The sequence below is a fragment of the Bufo bufo genome, chromosome 3 (assembly GCF_905171765.1).
Source record: "Bufo bufo chromosome 3, aBufBuf1.1, whole genome shotgun sequence".
Taxonomy (NCBI): domain Eukaryota; kingdom Metazoa; phylum Chordata; class Amphibia; order Anura; family Bufonidae; genus Bufo; species Bufo bufo.
The window spans coordinates 35,432,712-35,453,551 of NC_053391.1; the positions used below are offsets into that span (position 1 = coordinate 35,432,712).

A 20,840-nucleotide genomic window follows, 5' to 3' on the forward strand; every position below is an offset into this window, starting at 1 on the left:
AGAAAAACTAGTGGCCATCATTACTTTAAGAAATGAAGGTCAGTCAGTCAGCCGAAAAATTGGGAAAACTTTGAAAGTAAGGGCTATTTGACCATGAAGGAGAGTGATGGGGTGCTGCGCCAGTTGACCTGGCCTCCACAGTCACCGGACCTGAACCCAATCGAGATGGTTTGGGGTGAGCTGGACCGCAGAGTGAAGGCAAAAGGGCCAACAAGTGCTAAGCATCTCTGGGAACTCCTTCAAGACTGTTGGAAGACCATTTCAGGGGACTACCTCTTGAAGCTCATCAAGAGAATGCCAAGAGTGTGCAAAGCAGTAATCAAAGCAAAAGGTGGCTACTTTGAAGAACCTAGAATATGACATATTTTCAGTTGTTTCACACTTGTTTGTTATGTATATAATTCCACATGTGTTAATTCATAGTTTTGATGCCTTCATAGTCATGAAAATAAAGAAAACTCTTTGAATGAGAAGGTGTGTCCAAACTTTTGGTCTGTACTGTATATATGTATCCCCATTGTTGATCTATATAGTTACATAGTTAATACGGTAGAAAAAAGAGAAACGTCCATCAAGTTCAACCAAGGGATAGATGGGGACGCAAATCCCAGAAAGAAGTGAGATTTCTACACGTTTTCATAAGCATTTATGTTTTTTACTTTTAAGAATTCGTCTAAACCCTTTTTGAAACTGTCCACTGTTCCTGCTGTGACCACGTCCTGAGGAAGTCTATTCCACAGATTCACAGTTCTTACAGTAAAGAAGCTTTGACGCTTCTGGAGACTGAACTTTTTCTTCTCCAGTCGGAGGCAGCGCCCCCTTGTCTTTTGAGCACATTTTACATGGAACAGCTTTTCGCCGTATTTTTTGTATGGCCCATTTATATACTTGTATAGGTTAATCATGTCCTTCCTTAGACGTCTCTTCTCAAGACTAAATAAATTAAATTCTTTCAATATTTCTTCATAACGAAGACCCTCTGTGCCCCTTATCATTTTAATCACTCTCCTCTGTAATTTTTCCAGCTGTAGTGCATCCTTTCTATGGACTGGTGCCCAGAACTGGACTGCGTATTCCAGATGAGGCTGCACCAAGGCTTTGTAAAGTGGTAGTATTACATCCCTGCCCCGCGTGTCCATGCCTCGTTTAATGCATGACAATATCCTGGTGGCCTTAGAAGCAGCTGATTGACATTGTATTCTATAATTTCATCTACCATCCACAAGGACACCCAAATCCTTCTCTATAAGTGACTCTCCCAGTGCTACATCCCCTAGGACATATGAAGCACGGAGATTATTACTACCAAGATGCAGAACTTTACATTTGTCCACATTGAACCTCATTTGCCAAGTTGATGTCCAATCACTCAGAGTGTCCCAGTCAGCTTGTAGTATATGGACATCTTCCATAGACTGTACAGTTCTACACAGCTTAGTGTCATCTGCAAAAATAGAAATGGTGCTATTAATCCCGTCCTCAATATCATTAATAAATAAATTAAATAATAAAGGGCCCAGCACTGAACATTGGGGTACAGCACTTATAACCTAGGACCATTCTGAATAGGAATCATTGACCACAACTCTCTGGACACGGTCCTTCAGACAGTTTTCAATCCAATTACAGACTATACTTTCCAAGCTTATAGACCTTACTTTACCTATTAAACGTCTATGAAGGACAGTATCAAAAGCCTTTGCAAAATCCAGAAACACTACATCCACAGCCGCCCCTCTGTCCAGGCTACTACTTACCTCCTCATAAAACCAAATCAGGTTAGTCTGACAACTTCTGTCCTTGGTAAACCCATGCTGGTTATCACTTATAATATTATTTATAGTCACATACTCCTGTATATAGTCCCTTAAGATTCCTTCAAACAGTTTTCCCACAACAGAAGTTAAACTAACTGGTCTATAATTACCTGTGGAGGACCTTGATCCTTTTTTGAATATGGGCACCACGTTTGCCTTGCGCCATCATACATACATATATATTTGCCCTGAATGGCCAGTGGGGATATATGTTTGCATTATATATGTCCCAGTATATATAGATGTATATGTCCCCTGTATATGGGTCCAGTATATATGTGTATGTATAGATATGTATATATGCCCCTGTAATTTATAAGCATGTCTATACATACTTAAGTGTTGTCCATATATGCCCCCAATCTGCAATCTGTATGCAAACGGATACCATTTGTAGACTGATCCGGATGCGGATCCGTCTCACAAATGCATTGCAATACCGGATCCATCTCTCCGTTTGTGTCCGTTTATCTTTTTCACATTTTTAAAGGTCTGCGCATGCACAGACCGCAAAACCGGATCAGTTTTTCCGGAACGCTTGGGTCCGGATCCGGCATTAATGCATCTCACTGGAAAATAATGCCGGATCCGGCATTCCGGCAAGTGTTCCAGAATTTTGGACGGAGAAAATACCGCAGCATGCTGAGGAATTTTCTCCGTCCAAAAACCTACAGTGACTGAACTGAAGACATCCTGATGCATACTGAACGGATTGCTCTCCATTCAGAATGCATGGGGATAAAACTGATCAGTTTTTTCCCGGTATTGAGCCCCTAGGACGGAACTCAGCGCCGGAAAAGTTTAACGCAAGTGTGAAAGTACCCTAAGGCCCCCCATGGTAGACAACTTTTTGTTCTTCAGAGGGGATCCTGAGTGGTGCACCTCACTTTATGATGTCCTAATGGGGAATATGAAAAGTTTTGTCCTCACGCAACAGCCACTTTAATGCTCTGTGGTCAAATTTTTGTTGAACATTTTTATTAGATAGATACGTTCTCATTCATGTCCTAAATAAGTCATGAAAATTTGAGGGTGCCATAACTGTAAGTCGTTGACATGTTTATTATCATTTGATATTTTATTCTCTTGGCAAGTATTCTCAGTTTCTTCTTCACAGCTCCCATGTGGCTCAGCATCATCCAAAGAAGCTTGAAAAAACAAAACGTAGTTGCAAGTTGTATTTTTTCCAGGACCTTAAATGGTCCATTTACACCTACCCACAGTTAGTTAATTTAGAACAGGGGTGGCCAACCTGTGGCTCTTGAGCCGCATGCAGCTCTTTGCTTCTTCAAGTGCGGCTCTAGCTGTGGAGCCGGGAAGCAGTCAGGCCGGCTCACTCTCCACCCCATGCTCAGATCTCTTTTTCCTGATCGGACACTGTTACTACTTTGCAGCTCCAGCTCACTCTCCACTACGTCCTGATGCACACAGTGTGAGAACTTAGTACGTGGAGACACGCATTGCGACCTGACGTTGTGCTCATCAGGTCACAGTGGAGAGCGTGTCAGACTTTCAGAAAAGCAGGTGCCTGATCAGGAGACGGTAGAGATTTTTTTTAAATTATAGAACTGAGCATGGGGGTCTGATCTAAGCATGGGAGGTTCTGATCTGAGAAATGGGGGGTGTCCTGATCTGGGCAATGGGGGTCTGATCTGAGCGTGGGGGAGTCCTGATCTGAGCGTGGGGGAGTCCTGATCTGAGCGTGGGGGAGTCCTGATCTGAGCGTGGGGGAGTCCTGATCTGAGCATGGGGGAGTCCTGATCTGAGCGTGGGGGAGTCCTGATCTGAGCGTGGGGGAGTCCTGATCTGAGCGTGGGGGAGTCCTGATCTGAGCGTGGGGGAGTCCTGATCTGAGCGTGGGGGGGTCCTGATCTGAGCGTGGGGGAGTCCTGATCTGAGCGTGGGGGAGTCCTGATCTGAGCGTGGGGGAGTCCTGATCTGAGCGTGGGGGAGTCCTGATCTGAGCGTGGGGGAGTCCTGATCTGAGCATGGGGGTCTGATCTGAGCATGGGGGGCAGATCTGAGCATGGGGGGAGATCTGAGTATTGGGGGAGGGAGATCTGAGCACTGAGGGTCTGACACTGGGAGTCTGGTTTGTGTTGTCTGATCCGAGCATTGGGGGTCTGATTTGAAGGTCTGATGAGGTTTGGGGATCTTATTTTAGGTCAGATGAGGATTGGGGATCTGATTTAGGAGTCTGATCTGAGGTCTGATGAAAAATATATTCTTTTTTTTCTCTGCTAATGAAAAATAAGAAAAATATATTTTTAGCAGATCTCAGATTAGATGAAAAATCTTTTTTTCTCTTATTTTTCTTTGTTAAAACCTAGGTGCATCTTGTAGGGTGAGAAATACGGTGAATCGTGTATAGCTTGTGGCTCCTGGTAGTCATACGTTGTTGTTTTTTTGGCTCTTTGTGTCTGTAAGGTTGGCCACACTTGATTTAGAAGAATTACTTATTAAAAGTCATTAGATCCATAAACACCTGGTTCAGACACTTCCTTCCATGGCTTACGATCCAGTGGAAGAAGATAGCCACAGTTTAATATCTAACTTTAGCTCCCCCAGAAGAGGGAGATGGGTTGCAAGGGGAGTGAGAAACCAGATGGACACCCCCACTTTACACATCTTTAGGAGGACACCAGTCTCTGAAATATCTTGTGATGAACAATGTGCAAAATACACTCAACTGGCACAAAAATATGTTCGTGCTCAGCCACACAGCCTAATGGCTGGGGAGTATAAAACTTCCTTGTATGTAGTCAGACAGCTGGGCTGTACAATAGAGGAGTGTGAGTTCTACAGAATGAAAGTGGTGGATATGCAAGTGCAGCGGGCGCCTCACCCCAGGGCCCTTTAAGCGTACTAGTACTTGTTTCGTGACGCCAGTTGCAATGAAGCAACAAGGGCACAGGGCCCCTTTTAGTGATACTGTGGATAGTACCCAGGTGTAGGAATGCCAGTGGTGTAGGGTGGCCTAAATGTCCCTTAATGTTGGTGCATGTGTCATGGTGCTCCTACCTGGATATGCTGGACACCAGGTGTTGACCCCGAAGCAATGAAAGGGGGATTGTTGATGAAGGGGATGATCAAATAGATTGAGTCCAGACCTTGTGATGAAGTTCAATAACAGCTTTACTTTGCATAATCGTTTCTCCAACAGTTTCAGTCTTTGTCTTGGTTCCCAGCAGGCTTTAGCATTAACTCTGGCAGGCGAACAAACTCAACTCTGCTATCTGGTGCTCTCTGGCTCTGCTGTGTTGACAGGCTTACTGAATAACTTTGCTTTAGCTGTCTGCTGCAACTTCTCTCTGTTGCCTGACTCTAGATTTGTCCAGGGAAATCTCCTCCTGGCTTCAGAGGCTCCAAGCTGTTGCCTCCACATCCAGCAGAGCTGAAGGTGCTCTAGCTGGCTTGGGCAAGGCACGTCCAGCAGGGACGTGCACCTGCTGCATGCACACCCTCCCTTGGCAGAGGGTAAACTAGAACTGACTCTAACTAGAACTCCACCCTCCAACAACAGTTACCAACATTAGAAATGCACAGTGTTTGGACCTGAAATAAATGCATAAGATGACACTATATTAGCCCATAGGAGACAGTAGCGGGGTGCAGAAGTGGTAATGCCACTCTGGGGCGTTACACAAGTGCACCCTACTAATCAAGTGGGTTTCCCATCCCCAAGTGGTTATTAAGTCACCATTTTGGTGGCACTTTCAGCTTTTGAACTACCTTACCAAATCAGGATGCCCATGGTCACTTAAAGGTAGCTTTTAGGCCAACCTGTGGACACCTGGGTCTATACCTCCTTGTGTATAGCAAGCCAAATATAGTCTTACAAGGTGGTCAGAGCAAGAGCCACTGATACTTTCCAGATCTCTGGCTCATAAACAGTGGTCCTTAGCAAGGACATGTCATCCATATGTCCTGCCAGGACATAGGGTAAGTGCTGGTCCCTGGCCATATGTGTGTACCTACAAGTTTAATGTTTCTCTGAGCTTGCAGGCCACACTCCATCCTATGCATTGCAGGCATAGACTACCAAAGTGCCACTTGGGCAATTAAGGTCTAATTAATTAGATGTACTACGAGCAGAGTTATCTGTCTGAATATGATGAATTGCTGACCCTACAGGAACAAGGCTAGTGAGGCCCTAATGTTCTCATGCTTTAATTCCGAGCTGAGTTTCCCTAGTTATGGAAGCCTCTTCACCTTCGGGACGTTGAAAGGACGTGTGCAGGAGCCAGAGGTGACGGCATGCTTAATAATTCATGCTCCTGTTTTAATCTCAAGAATATATTTTTTTTTACATTTTGCCAAAGATCTGGTGACTCCCTTCCCCTCCCATACAGCATATAGCATTGCCTGAGAATACAATTACCAGCATCTGGTTTCCTTTCTGTTGCCTTCAAGGACGTCCTTGTGCAGAGAATCACCCTCTGGATAATAAAAAGCCTCCGATGAATAGCTTCATAAAATACCGGGGATTTTTCAAGTAGAAGTTTAAACCATTATGGCCATTATTGGCCATTAGTGCTTTTTAATTTGTTTTCTGTATGTTTGTTTTATTGTTTTTCTTGTTTTTATTTTTCTTGCGCTGAAATTAACGTGTACACATGGATAGACTAAATATAACTGGGCTTAATGCTGGTTTTCAACTTCTTATCCAGAATGCTTAGTACTAAAGTTCCCCATGGACTACAGACAATTTGAGGTGTCCATATGCATTAGATAAAAGCCCTAACTAAGGGACAGTGGTTGGCAGGAAATATTATCTCAATGAGTACATCTAATGTCTGAGACGTTGGATATTTTTTTTTGTGTTATTAGATCCCTTAGTCTATGACCTATTAATAGATCTGTGAAAAGTATCATCTCATAACTAGCGGGAAAGTAAAAGAGAAAGAAACTGCAGCTGCATCTCCCGCCTCTTACTTCCTCCTTGCCTACCATTTACTATATTGCAGCAGACATACAGTATTTCTTGGTTAGTGAGGCTGTGTCAGACTATTTGCTGAGAGAGGGAAACGGTACTACAGGCTGTAGGAAGATGAGAAAAATAAAACTTTCCCCATAACACCATGTACCCTCCAGCTTGTCCACTGTAGATATCAGGAGGAGAGCTATAGCATATTCCGGAACTAGCTGTGAATCTCCACCCTACTAGACGTGGTCATAGGTCAGTTGAGTTACTCTCTTGAGAGTTCCTCAAGGACTATAGGCTCTACTTTCTATAAACTATTCAAGCTCATAAAATGACAGCAGCATTAACGTCATGTTTTTTTCAACAGCTCCTGCCCGAATTTTGACCTTCAGTGGCACTGTGACCACACCATGGATGAGAGATATTGTCCTGCCCTGCAAAGCAGTTGGTGACCCTTCCCCTACAATCAAATGGATGAAGGAAAGGTAACCAGCAACCAAATGTGCAAAAGCCCGAAAAATGGTAGAAGGATGTTATATATTCCTTAGCTGTTTTTTGTTTTGTTTTTTTACATTAATATTTAAAATGTTGGGGACTTTGTCTCTTCGGAGATACATTACGCCACCACAGTAGGATTTCCGATGATGGTAGTAAAGGGATTTATACTGAAAAGGTGGTTGTCTTTTTGCTCCTCTATATCACACCATAGGGTTCCCTGGTTTCGAGATCCCACCATCCATCTCTACAAACCATGCATCATTTTCCACGAGTTCTAATATGTTGATGTGTAAATCGTCCCATAAGAAATAACCTCTAGTGACCAGTGATTGCTCCAAAATCACATCCATGTTAGAGGAGCCTGAGCCTTTCCTAGGTTCCTCCTGTAATCTGGTAGGTCAGCCTGACTCCACTGTTGCCATCGTTGTGACCTCAGCTTCGACTTCAGTCAGGCTTCACTGTATTGCTCAGTCGGGTTCTAATATAAAGTAATTCATGGGTAACATGTCAGTTCTGAATCAATATCAAGACAAATTCTCGTTTTATGGTGACATACAGCTCCTGCTCCTTCAACAGCCCAGTTCTGCAGATTCTCTTAACATCTAGTGGGATCAATACAACATTTATTAGGTTTTGACAGATGCCAAGTCAGCTCATGGACCATCTCTGTAAGGTAGGGCATACTGTGATATACAGTATATATCTGACAAGTCTTACTAGATGTACAGCCTTCCCCTGCAGAACTTTCCATATTCCAGCTGTAACTTCCATATGGTAGGGCCACAGGGAGCACAAGCTAAACTTATCTTCATCAGAAAATGACCTATTGTTTAAATAAAGTTTTTAGGGATTTTTTGTGATATATTTTTAAATTTTCTATTTCTGTGTATTAAAAAATGAATCCTGATATCTTGCAGTTTTTACTCTGGCCACTGATCCTCATAATAGGCTGATACATCCTGTTCTGTAGAGATCACTTTCCAGCAGTCTTCTCATTATCATTGGCATTACAATGACAGGTAACACCTATATATACGGTAGATAAAACGGCATTCATCATTCACAATAGGCGATGTCACAGCTCACCTCTTCCCCCTCCCTGCACAATGGCCTCTGTACAGGTCACAGAGCATGTCCACAACACTGTCTCATAAAAGTCAATCAGTCATTTCTAGACTACAGGTTCCTATGGTCCATGAGGCTTCTGTAAAGCACATCTCTAAATGGTCACTCCCAAGATCATTTTACAGAAAATTGAAATCTACAATCCGAAAATAAAACTGAATTTAAGAACAGACTAAAATATACACTGCTCAAAAAAATAAAGGGAACACTTAAACAACACAATGTAACTCCAAGTCAATCACACTTCTGTGAAATCAAACTGTCCACTTAGGAAGCAACACTGAGTGACAATCAATTTCACATACTGTTGTGCAAATGGGATAGACAACAGGTGGAAATTATAGGCAATTAGCAAGACACCCCAATAAAGGAGTGGTTCTGCAGTGGTGACCACAGACCACTTCTCGGTTCCTATGCTTCCTGGCTGATGTTTTGGTCACTTTTGAATGCTGGCGGTGCTTTCACTCTAGTGGTAGCATGAGACGGAGTCTACAACCCACACAAGTGGCTCAGGTAGTGCAGCTTATCCAGGATGGCACATCAATGCGAGCTGTGGCAAGAAGGTTTGCTGTGTCTGTCAGCGTAGTGTCCAGAGCATGGAGGCGCTACCAGGAGACAGGCCAGTACATCAAGAGACGTGGAGGAGGCCGTAGGAGGGCAACAACCCAGCAGCAGGACCGCTACCTCCGCCTTTGTGCAAGGAGGAACAGGAGGAGCACTGCCAGAGCCCTGCAAAATGACCTCCAGCAGGCCACAAATGTGCATGTGTCTGCTCAAACGGTCAGAAACAGACTCCATGAGGGTGATATGAGGGCCCGACGTCCACAGGTGGGGGTTGTGCTTACAGCCAAACACCGTGCAGGACGTTTGGCATTTGCCAGAGAGCACCAAGATTGGCAAATTCGCCACTGGCGCCCTGTGCTCTTCACAGATGAAAGCAGGTTCACACTGAGTCTTGAGACGCCGTGGAAAACGTTCTGCTGCCTGCAACATCCTCCAGCATGACCGGTTTGGCATTGGGTCAGTAATGGTGTGGGGTGGCATTTCTTTGGAGGGCCGCACAGCCCTCCATGTGCTCGCCAGAGGTAGCCTGACTGCCATTAGGTACCGAGATGAGATCCTCAAACCCTTTGTGAGACCATATGCTGGTGCGGTTGGCCCTGGGTTCCTCCTAATGCAAGACAATGCTAGACCTCATGTGGCTGGAGTGTGTCAGCAGTTCCTGCAAGACGAAGGCATTGATGCTATGGACTGGCCCGCCCGTTCCCCAGACCTGAATCCTATTGAGCACATCTGGGACATCATGTCTCGCTCTATCCACCAACGTCACGTTGCACCACAGACTGTCCAGGAGTTGGCAGATGCTTTAGTCCAGGTCTGGGAGGGGATCCCTCAGGAGACCGTCCGCCACCTCATCAGGAGCATGCACAGGCGTTGTAGGGAGGTCATACAGGCACGTGGAGGCCACACACACTACTGAGCCTCATTTTGACTTGTTTTAAGGACATTACATCAAAGTTGGATCAGCCTGTAGTGTGTTTTTCCACTTTAATTTTGAGTGTGACTCCAAATCCAGACCTCCATAGGTTGAAAAATTTGATTTCCATTTTTTTTATTTTTGTGTGATTTTGTTGTCAGCACATTCAACTATGTAAAGAACAAAGTATTTCAGAAGAATATTTAATTAATTCAGATCGAGGATGTGTTATTTTTGTGTTCCCTTTATTTTTTTGAGCAGTGTATATATATGATATTAGTGACACATTCTCAAAGAGGCTTCATCCACCCTGTCTCCTGTTCAGGATCCTTATCTCTTGGTCAGAGTCGAGAGCGGTTACAAAGAACGTCTCTCACTCTCTGGAGGACATGTCCTGTCCTGTATTACTCAAACAGTCCATACATTTGACTGAGCAGTGTGTAACGCTTAATTTCTCCTTCAATGGCGCTGCAGGGAAATTGAACCCTTACAGCTACAAACAACAGCCGATTGCTTGTGTCCAGAGGTTGTGCAGGGGATTCTGTATTGGAAGAGGGGTCTGTTTTTTTTATTTTTATTAAGGGATATTTGGTCTTGAATTTGCATCAAGGGATCTAGAGTGTGTATGCTTTAGATCAGGGATGCACAACCATTTCTGTTTGGGGGCCACATGGTCAGCCTGAACCAATTCCAAGGGCTGAAAATAAAACTTAAATGGGTATTACCAACTGAAATACTATATTTATGGCATTGAACATACAGTATATATCATAAATGTCTAATTACACTTCCAGGACTCCCATCTAGTAGGAGAGTACATGAAACACATGTGAGCAGCTACAAGACATAGACATACATGTCTTCTACCAGATGGTTAAGGGCCACACAGAATGGTATTGAGGACTTTAAGTGGCCCCGGGGCCCCAGGTTTTGCACCCCTGCTTTAGAGGGTCTGGTAAGGGGACTGTATTTATCTAGAGGATCGGGGGTATATAGGGGCATAGAGGGTCCATTTAGGTGCTCAAGGAGACTGATTTTTGAGCGGATTTGGTTTGTCGCTCATCACTAGTAGTGGGGTCATAGGTTCTATTTGTAATTCAAATAATCTAGGATTAGGGCATGTCCTATATCAGGGATGGGGAACCTTTTTGCTGCTGAGGGCCATTTGGATATTTCTTACATTATTCGCAGGCCATACAAAATTCTAAACTTAAAAATATTTGGTCAAACATAATTAGATCAGACCCCCCCCAAGTTCCTTCAGCCTCAGATCAGACCCCCGCTCCAATCTCCATCAGCCTCCCATCAGACCCCCCAGCCTCCATTAGCCTTAGATCAGACCGCCCAGTCCCAATCGGCCTCACATCAACTCCCCAACCCCCATCAGACCCCCCAGCAGCGATCAGACTCATAGTGTGTGCCCATGTGCACTACCTCCTGACGCTGTACGTGTCAGGACACAGAGCGGGGCCCGAAAAATACGGTATGCTCTGGCAGGGGGGCAGGGAGCCGGGGGCCATATGAAATTATTCCAGAGGTTCTCCACCCCTGTCCTATATAAAAGGGGAGGCATAAGGACAATTATTTTCCCAATGCCCATAGCACCTCACCTTATGTGACTCTTTGTGGAATCTCCTTAATGTCCGTTTTAAAAGTTGACAAATCTTGTAGAAAAAAGTCCGCCCCCACCCCTCCCCCGGAACCAGCGCCACTCTTGTCCATGGGCTGTATCTGGTATTGCAGTTCAGCCCCATTCAAGTGGTTATAGCTGAGCTGCAATACCAAGCACAACCCATGGGCACATGTGTGGTGCTGTTTTTGAAAAATAAAATCCAATCCAATCCCTTCTCTCTAATCTGACACTACCCTTTGTTGGGGGGAATGGGCATGGAAATATCACAAAATGAAAAATGGTATTTCCCCACCTTTATTTTGAAGGTGTCTGGTTAACTTTAGAAGCACCGCACAAGGCCTCTACCATGAGGTAATGCCATGGCAGTGACGGCACATTATTTGTACTTCCGTCTCCTTTAAGGCAGCCGCGACACTAGGACAGATGGGGCCATTCATCTGTTCCGAGATACGCGGCTGCTGAAGAATGGTTTCACAGATATGATGGATGAGCGGCATATGGCAGATATCCAGTCCAACTGCTAAATTAACTGTATCATTTACTGTTTATTCGAGGTGGCGGAAGAGGGTTATGCAAAGTCATGAATCTTTATCGCATTCCAAGATGCGATAGAAAGTAATGAAAATTTCAGTAGCTGCGTGAGAGTAAGAACTAAATGACGGGCTTCTGTTAACTCTTCAATTTTCAATGACTGGGCCAAAAGTAAATAACCCATAGTTCAATAGCTGCCAGCTGTGCATTTACATCGAGACCAAAGGCTGCAGAAAACACCTGATGTCAGGGAGATTAGCTGGAAGACAAGTGAATTGAAACTTCTCAATGCAGTTTGGCTTTTCCAGTTGGTAAACTACGTTTTAGGCTGTGTTCACTTCCTGGCAAAGATGAACACAGCCTAATGCAATAATAATAATAGTAAACTTTATTTATATAGCACCAAGATATTCCTCAGAGCAGGGTCCATGTACAAACAGAATCAGACAACAAACGGGATCTTACAATCTATGAGCTCACAAGAGCTTACAATCTATGAGGAGAAAAGGTGACACAAAAGGTAAAAGTGTTTGCTCTGTACAATGGTCCAGCCATCTTAGCACAATAGGGGAGTAGATATAAAGCTGCATGAGCTGTCATCAGTTGATATCTGTAGAGCTTCAGAGACCATGGGGTGTGATGGATAGTTTCGGATGATGGATCAGGCTCTGAAGAATGATTTTGAAGGAAAGGGTGTGAATGGAGAAGAGTAGAATTCGGGTATGTGATGGGCTACTCTTAAAAGATGTGTTTTTACGGAGCCCGTAAAACTTGGTATGTTGTGAATTAACCTAATTGCTTGGGGTAGGGCATTCCAGGAAACTGGTGCAGCTCGGGAGAAGTCTTGAAGATGGGAGACCGGACCATCCAAGCATGAGCAACAAACAGACAGTATGATTGACTTGCAACCAAAGATAGACAAACCATATAGACTGTCCATGCTTCTACTCTTGCCCCTTTAAAGATTGGACACGTCCATGTTGACTGCCTCCCATAGGTTATCTTTACACAGCGTTTACTTTCTATTGCTTTCAGTGGAAATCTGTGTTGCAGTTTACGTGGCCTTGGAAACTATGGTGGTTTAGCCACCCACATTGAATGGGACTAATCTGGACCTGTGGCAGTACAGACTTCAAATCCACTGAAGAAATCCAAGAGTCAGACTCGGATCTCTTTCCATGGATTCTGTATCATATTTTAACACAATTTTTAGGTAACCTAATTGAGAATCTATGAGATTTTCTCACTTCAGGAGCTAAAATGTTAGCATACAAGAATCCTTAGGTGGGGCAACCCTATGTTCTGCTGTCCAAGCCTAGTCCTGTTAGAACAACCCCTGTCCACATGAGTTCTGATGGCATACAGAAATCATTGAGGTAATGGTGGAGTGTCTCCAGCTCCGAAGAGTCTGACATGGAAATTAGTCGATTTTGAGATTATAAAATTACAGATAGTCAGATGTTGACTAAGGCTGACCATAGACTGCCTCGTTCTCGCCAACATAGACCTTTGACCGATAGCACATGGGAGTTCAATGCATAGTTCCACTAGTCAGAAACTTTTAATAAGGGTGTGAAAAACAAAGCAAATAAATGTGACTCCTCAGTCCCAACGGATTTTGATTGTAATTCCTTTAATTTATGATTTTTGTTTCCTGTGAGGTAGTAACGGGACACCCAGTCTAGTAACGAATGATGGGCGAAGAAGCGTCTACAGCAATGGAAGCTTTATCATCCGGACGGTGAAAGCAGAGGATTCTGGGTATTACAGTTGTTCTGCCTCAAACACCTGGGGATCAGAGGAGATTGTCCTAAATCTACAGGTTCAAGGTACGGATCCAGCTCAAGTCCTTTTTATTTGTTGTTTCTCTACAGCAACATGGTGTAATTGATGTGCTACCAAATATGATCTTTTGTCCAGTTAGGAAAATGAAAGACAAAATGTAATCCTTGAGACTAAAGCTAGGTATACATATTCAGTAGCTGTTGGGAGTTATCTCTCCCGACTCCCTCCCAGATCCCTCATACACATACACGTTCAGCTTGGCCGACATGACACTTCTAGTGGTGGATTATTTCTAGGTAGAACAAAAGAATCGGGCCAAAATATAAACTTCATCCAATCCTTCTCTTTCTCGACATTATCTATTCTAGATTGAGAGAAGCTCCCCACACACATTAGAGAGTTGGCCGACTGTACACTAATGTGTATGGAGGCCTTTAGATTGAAGTACCTTGGGGCAACCAAAAAAACTACCACACCTGTGTAGAGCATGTGCGGATGAAATATAATGAACCAATAATGTATACTCTGTTAATTGAAAGATGAATTGCCCTCTCTGTAGAAGAAAATAATAACTATAATACTGACCCCTATGTACAAGAATATAACTACTATAATACTGACCCCTATGTACAAGAATATAACTACTATAATACTGACCCCTATGTACAAGAATATAACTACTATAATACTGCTCCTATGTACAAGAATATAACTACTATAATACTGCTCCTATGTACAAGAATATAACTACTAAAATACTGCTCCTATGTACAAGAATATAACTACTATAATACTGCTCCTATGTACAAGAATATAACTGCTATAATACTGTTCCTATGTACAAGAATATAACTACTATAATACTGCTCCTATGTACAAGAATATAACTACTATAATACTGCTCCTATGTACAAGAATATAACTACTATAATACTGCTCCTATGTACAAGAATATAACTACTATAATACTGCTCCTATGTACAAGAATATAACTACTATAATACTGCTCCGATGTACAAGAATATAACTGCTATAATACTGTTCATATGTACAAGAATATAACTACTATAATACTGCTCCTATGTACAAGAATATAACTACTATAATACAGCTCCTATGTACAAGAATATAACTACTATAATACTGCCTCCTATGTACAAGAATATAACTACTATAATATTGCTCCTATGTACAAGAATATAACTACTATAATACTACCTCTTGTGTACAAGAATATAACTACTATAATACTGCTCCTATGTACAAGAATATAACTACTATAATACAGCTCCTATGTACAAGAATATAACTACTATAATACTACCTCTTGTGTACAAGAATATAACTACTATAATACTGCTCCTATGTACAAGAATATAACTACTGTAATACTGCTTCTATGTACAAGAATATAACTACTATAATACTGCTCCTATGTACAAGAATATAACTACTATAATACTGCTCCCATGTACAAGAATATAACTACTGTAATACTGCTCATCTCTACAAGAATATAACTACTATAATACTGCTCAATTGTATAGCTACTATATTACTAAGGCCCAGATTTATCATGCCTTCACTCCAGAATTCTGTGTTCAAAAAGTCGCAAAATAAGACTTCTTCACTCATTTGCGTAAGAGTTTTGCGACATTTGATAAATGTGACATAAAGTACTCCAACACAGATTCAAGCAAAACTGACTTCAAACATTCCCCTCATGATAAATTCCCCGCTAAGCGTTTTCCCTCTTTCCAGTCTTTCCCTTTGAGCTGGCGGTTTATGTAGTTAGTTATTACAGAGCTGACATGTAATCTTCCTGCTCAGTAAATATACTATTTATATGGTAATGAGCTATATACAGCTCTCAGAGGCCATTGTTGTGCAGAGTGCCGCCATCCAGTGTTTGTAGGCAGGTGTCCGCCAGGTGCTATCTACACTAATCCAAGAACACCCTGTTTATCACTAATGCACACTGCAGGCTCGGGGAATGCTGGGCTCAAGTCACTTCTGGATCTTCATGTCTTGAAAACACAATGCATGGGGAATAACAATGGGGGCAATTGCCAAATTGTATAGAATGTAAATATACACTATGTACAGCCCCATTTCTGAAAAAGTATGGGTATGAAATGTAGATAAAACAGAATGCAATGAGTTACAAATCTCCTAGAACCATATTTCCATCACAGTAGATTATAGAACACATACCAAATGATGAAAGTGAGACATTTTACCATTTCATGAAATAAATTAATTCCTTTAGAACTTGATTGTGGCAACAAAAAAGTTGGAACTGGGCCATGTCTACTATCTTTTAACAACAGTCTGTAGACATCTGGGAAGTCAGGAGCCTAATTGCTGGAGCTTTGGGGGAGGAACTTTGTCCCATTCTTATCTGATGTAGGATCCTAGCTCCTCCACAGTCCTGGGTCTTCTTTGCCAGATTTTTCTATGGGTGAAAGGTCTGGACTGCAGGCGGCCGGTTCATCACCCGGACTCTTCTTCTGTGAAGCCTTGCTGTTGTGATGGATGCAGTATGTGGTTCAGCATTGTCTTGCTAAAATATGCAAGGCCTTTCCTGAAAGAGACCTTGTCTGGATGGGAGCATACAATGTTCTAAAACCGCTGATAACAAGCTGGATGGTCCCTCTCCTCTCGAGTCCACAGGACACGGCATCTGTGGGTTCTAAATGGAATTTAAAATTTAGATTTCTCTGACCACAGAACAGTTTTCTATTTTGCCTTAGTCCGTTTTAAATGAGTTTTCCCCGAGAAGACGACAGCGTTTCTGGACTGTGTTCACATATGGCTTCTTCTTTGCATGATGCAGCTTTAACTTGCATTTGTGGATTGCACGGTGAACTGTGCTCACAGACAGTGATTTCTGGAAGTGTTCCCGATCCGTGCAGTGATTTCCGGTACAGAATCAGGCCTGTGGTTAATGCAGTGCCGCCTGAGGACCCGTAGATCAGGAGCATCCAATACAGTCGTTGGGCCTTGTCCCTTGTGCACATGGATTTCTCTGACTCTTCTGATGATGATTATGTACAATAGAAGGCGGGATGTTCAAAGTCTTTGCAATTTTACGTTGAGGAACATTTTTCTGAATTTGTTACAACATTTTTAGATGCATTTTTCAATTTCTAATTTTTTTTTTTTTTTTTTAAGAAATGGGAAAAATTTCTCACTTTCAGCATCTGATATGTGTTCTGTGATTTATTGTGAATCAAATATGGGTCTATGAGATATACAAATCATTGAATTGTTTTCTCTTACATTTAAAACTGAAGTTGCATCCAAATCAGAATTTTTGGCGATTTGATTTGGGGCCTATTTTGTGGGGAGAGAAATTAATAAAAAAAATATGTGAGAGTAGAGAGAAAAAAATTGGTCCTAGAAGACCTCAGACTGTCAAAATTTCAGGGCAGTTGGAGTACTTCCAATTAAGTTAGAATTAGGGATGACCGAACTTGTGTTTCAGGTTCAGGTTCGGGTTATCTAAGAATTCTCTTATGAATTCCGCTACCATAACTTATGGTCCGTGGTAGCTGAATCCATAACGGGATTCTTAGATAACCTGAAACTTGTACTCCAAACTTGAAACACAAGTTCGCTCAACACTAGTTTGGATCTAAATCAAATCTGTCAGATGATTTGGCCAAATCAAAACCTGAATTGAATTTCAAGCGATTCACTCATCTTGAATTACATTACTTTTTCTGTATTGATCCTATCCTGAATGATATGCTGTATTATACTTCAGAGCTGCACTCACTTTTCTGCTGGTGGAGTCACTGTGTACATACATTACTTATCCTGTACCGATCCTGAGTTACATCCTGTATTATACTCCAGAGCTGCACTCACTATTCTGCTGGTGGAGTCACTGTGTACATACAGTACATTACTTACCCTGTACTGATCCTGAGTTACATCCTGTATTATACTCCAGAGCTGCACTCACTATTCTGCTGGTGGAGTCACTGTGTACATACAGTACATTACTTACCCTGTACTGATCCTGAGTTACATCCTGTATTATACTCCAGAGCTGCACTCCCTATTCTGCTGGTGGAGTCACTGTGTACATACATTACATTACTTATCCTGTACTGAACCTGAGTTACATCCTGTATTATACTCCAGAGCTGTACTCACTATTCTGCAGGTGGAGTCACTGTGTACATACATTACATTACTTATCCTGTACTGATCCTGAGTTACATCCTGTATTATACTCCAGAGCTGCACTCACTCTTCCATATGAGTCCCAGGAGATCATCCATCTCCCCCACCTCATCTCACAAACCTGAGATCAGACCTGTCTGTTTGGCTATAAGGCAGCTGTCCAGACCTGTACTGATCTGTCAGTCTGTTCAGGTACACCAAACTTCTCCATTTTAATTCTCCACAACAATACTCCCTGACATGTTGATGGACATGTTCCTGTGAGGAGTATAAAGTCCTTATATTAAACCACCCTGACAAGAGAAAAACACCCACGAGACAAAAAACATCATATACCATGAGGATCTAACCACATAAACTGTTTTACTTCTAGTGCCTCCTGACCAACCTCGGTTGACAGTGTCCAAAAGTACTTCTTCTTCCATAACCCTTTCCTGGATACCAGGAGACAACGGAGGGAGCTCCATCCGAGGTAAGATGGCTTCCAGGTCTGGAGGCCGATCAGTCTTGAGACTTGTTTATCTTTTGATTAGGTTTTTATGATGAGGACTTTATGTAAATTCCACAAAAGAGATATTGATGCCAATATTTACAAGATTATAATTATAAGTTTCTAAGGGGTTGTTGGAGTTGGGTGGAATTATCGTTATCCATGATCTAAAGAACATCTCTGTAATGATCTCAGTCCCCTTCTTCTTGCTATCATACATTCTATAGCTTGTCAGAAAAGCAGTGGACATGCATGACTGGATTAGACAACACAGGACTTGTTTGTAGTCTGTTACCATGGAGACAGATAGGTCTTCATAGAAGCTGTATACACGAAACCGTAGAATATTCTTAATTTAGATTATTTGAAAACTTGCTTATTTTTTAAATGTTAGAGCCTTAGAAAAATATTGCAAACGTCTACCTACCTTTTAAGTTAAAGAGCATATCCCTTTAAAATAAAATGATTTTCCAGGAGTAGAATATTGATGACCTAATCCTCAGGATATCTGATTGGTGGGGGTCTGACTCCCAGCTGTTTGAAGAGACCACTCCCTTGAGCACTGCGGCCTCTTCCTTGGCCAGTGACATCACATTCATTGGTCACATGACCTGTCTGCAGCTCAGTCCTTTTCAAGTCAATGGACCTGGGCTGCAATACCAAGCAGAGCCACTATACAGTGTGTGGCGCTGTGCTTGGTATGCTGTGAAAACATAATTCTTTAGGTTCTTCAGAATTTTGTTCATAAATTGTGTCATTTTCTGGAGGACAACCCATACCGTACAGCTCCTACTTTTGGTTGTCACAATTTTCCCAGTCTTCTGAAAGTCCAGGTTGCTTAAAGTCAGACATCCATAAAGTGCATGACAACACCAGCCCTGTACCTCACATGGGACCAGAGATCTCCACATTCACAGCTCCAATTACTCTGCTAGATTTATTTCAGGCTGGCAGCTCAGGGAACGAGCTCTTTCTCAGGGACTGTGCCCTTTCAGCTGCAGCTCCTTCTCTGTAACTGCTACAGCTGGTGACATTTTGAAGATTTAAACTGAGCACCTGCGACCACCTCATTGGGGTTGACAAGAAATAAGGAAAAGAACAAACCACAGGTGGCGCTATACAGATACATTTTATGGAATCACTCAGCAGCTACACAAAATTCTTAATTACATGCAATTATAGAAGTATTTAGATCCAGGTGCTGGTTTGAAAAATGTACAATATTTTTTGTGACTCTACTCCACTTTAATTATGCAAAATGACACCTGTTCCAGGAAACCTATAGAATCGGTAGAGGTAACTGTCACTGGTGTGCCTTAAAGGGGTTGTCCGAGTTATGAAAAAAAATATATATATATATCACTGTAAATCTGATGGGCAGCAACATATAACTAAGTTAAGAAAGTTTTAGTCAAAAAATATATATATTTCCTCATTTCCCTGGTTCTTTTCTGGCCCTTTGTTTACCTGCAATAACAACAATCTCTGCCCCTCCCCCTGCACTGCTAAGGGAGTGGATACAAGTGCTGCCCTGAGTGACATGTCTGTCTGCTGGGAAACCCAGCAGCATGTTGTATGTGTAGGATTACCAGTCCCAGCTGTACAATGACACTGCTGATACACACAGGATCTTCCCCCTACCTATTCTTGTGCAATGCTCTGCAGAACTCCTGTGTCAGCTCCTGTGCCCAGCATTTGTCTCCTCACTGCCTGCAGCTACTCAGTAAAGTATTCAGCCCTGAGTCTGTGCTGCTGAAGGGGTTAAAGTATTTCCTGAAAGAATCCAGGGAGGCAGCAGATGGTAGTGGAGGGGGGCGTGGCCAGCACAGTGATGTGTCATGTACAGACTCATATCTGCTCTCTCAGGCTTGTGCACAAAACTTCAGAGCAGGGAGAGAGGCTGACATCACAGGTCATGTGACCCTCAGTGAAATCTGAGAAAGCAGCCACTGCAGATGCAGTAAGTGCATTGTAAACCAATTACATTTGATTAGTTAGAAACATACAAAGAACAAACAAATAACTTGGACAACCCCTTTAATACTTTGGGGGACTCATAGGCCGTATATGGGATCTGCGTCCGATCCGCATTTTTTGTGGATCCAGTGACATTCCACTTTCTGTGGGGTCCTCAAAAAGTGCGGATCAGACATGGATGCAAAATACGGTCATGTGCATGAGGCCTTATATTAAGGAGATAAAATAGTACAGTTCTACACACATACTTCTGACTGGCCCATTTTTGGTAGGACAACCGACCAAATTGGAGTCAAGCTATGACTCTCGCTGGATGACAACCAACACCTCCCACAGGAAAATGCATACATGCATTGGTAGGCACATTTGCCATTCGGGAGTCTGGAAGA

General features: G+C 42.6%; 1 protein-coding gene across 1 annotated transcript in view; it reads left to right on the top strand.

Moving 5' to 3' along the window:
* The window catches only part of DSCAM (DS cell adhesion molecule), a 414,232-nt gene that overhangs the window by 299,887 nt on the left and 93,505 nt on the right, over positions 1-20,840 (top strand). Inside the window, exons 23-25 of the mRNA XM_040423076.1 lie at positions 7,109-7,226; positions 13,671-13,834; positions 18,358-18,456. Of these exons, the coding sequence (XP_040279010.1) occupies positions 7,109-7,226; positions 13,671-13,834; positions 18,358-18,456 (381 nt within the window). The remainder of the gene's footprint in view (positions 1-7,108; positions 7,227-13,670; positions 13,835-18,357; positions 18,457-20,840) is intronic.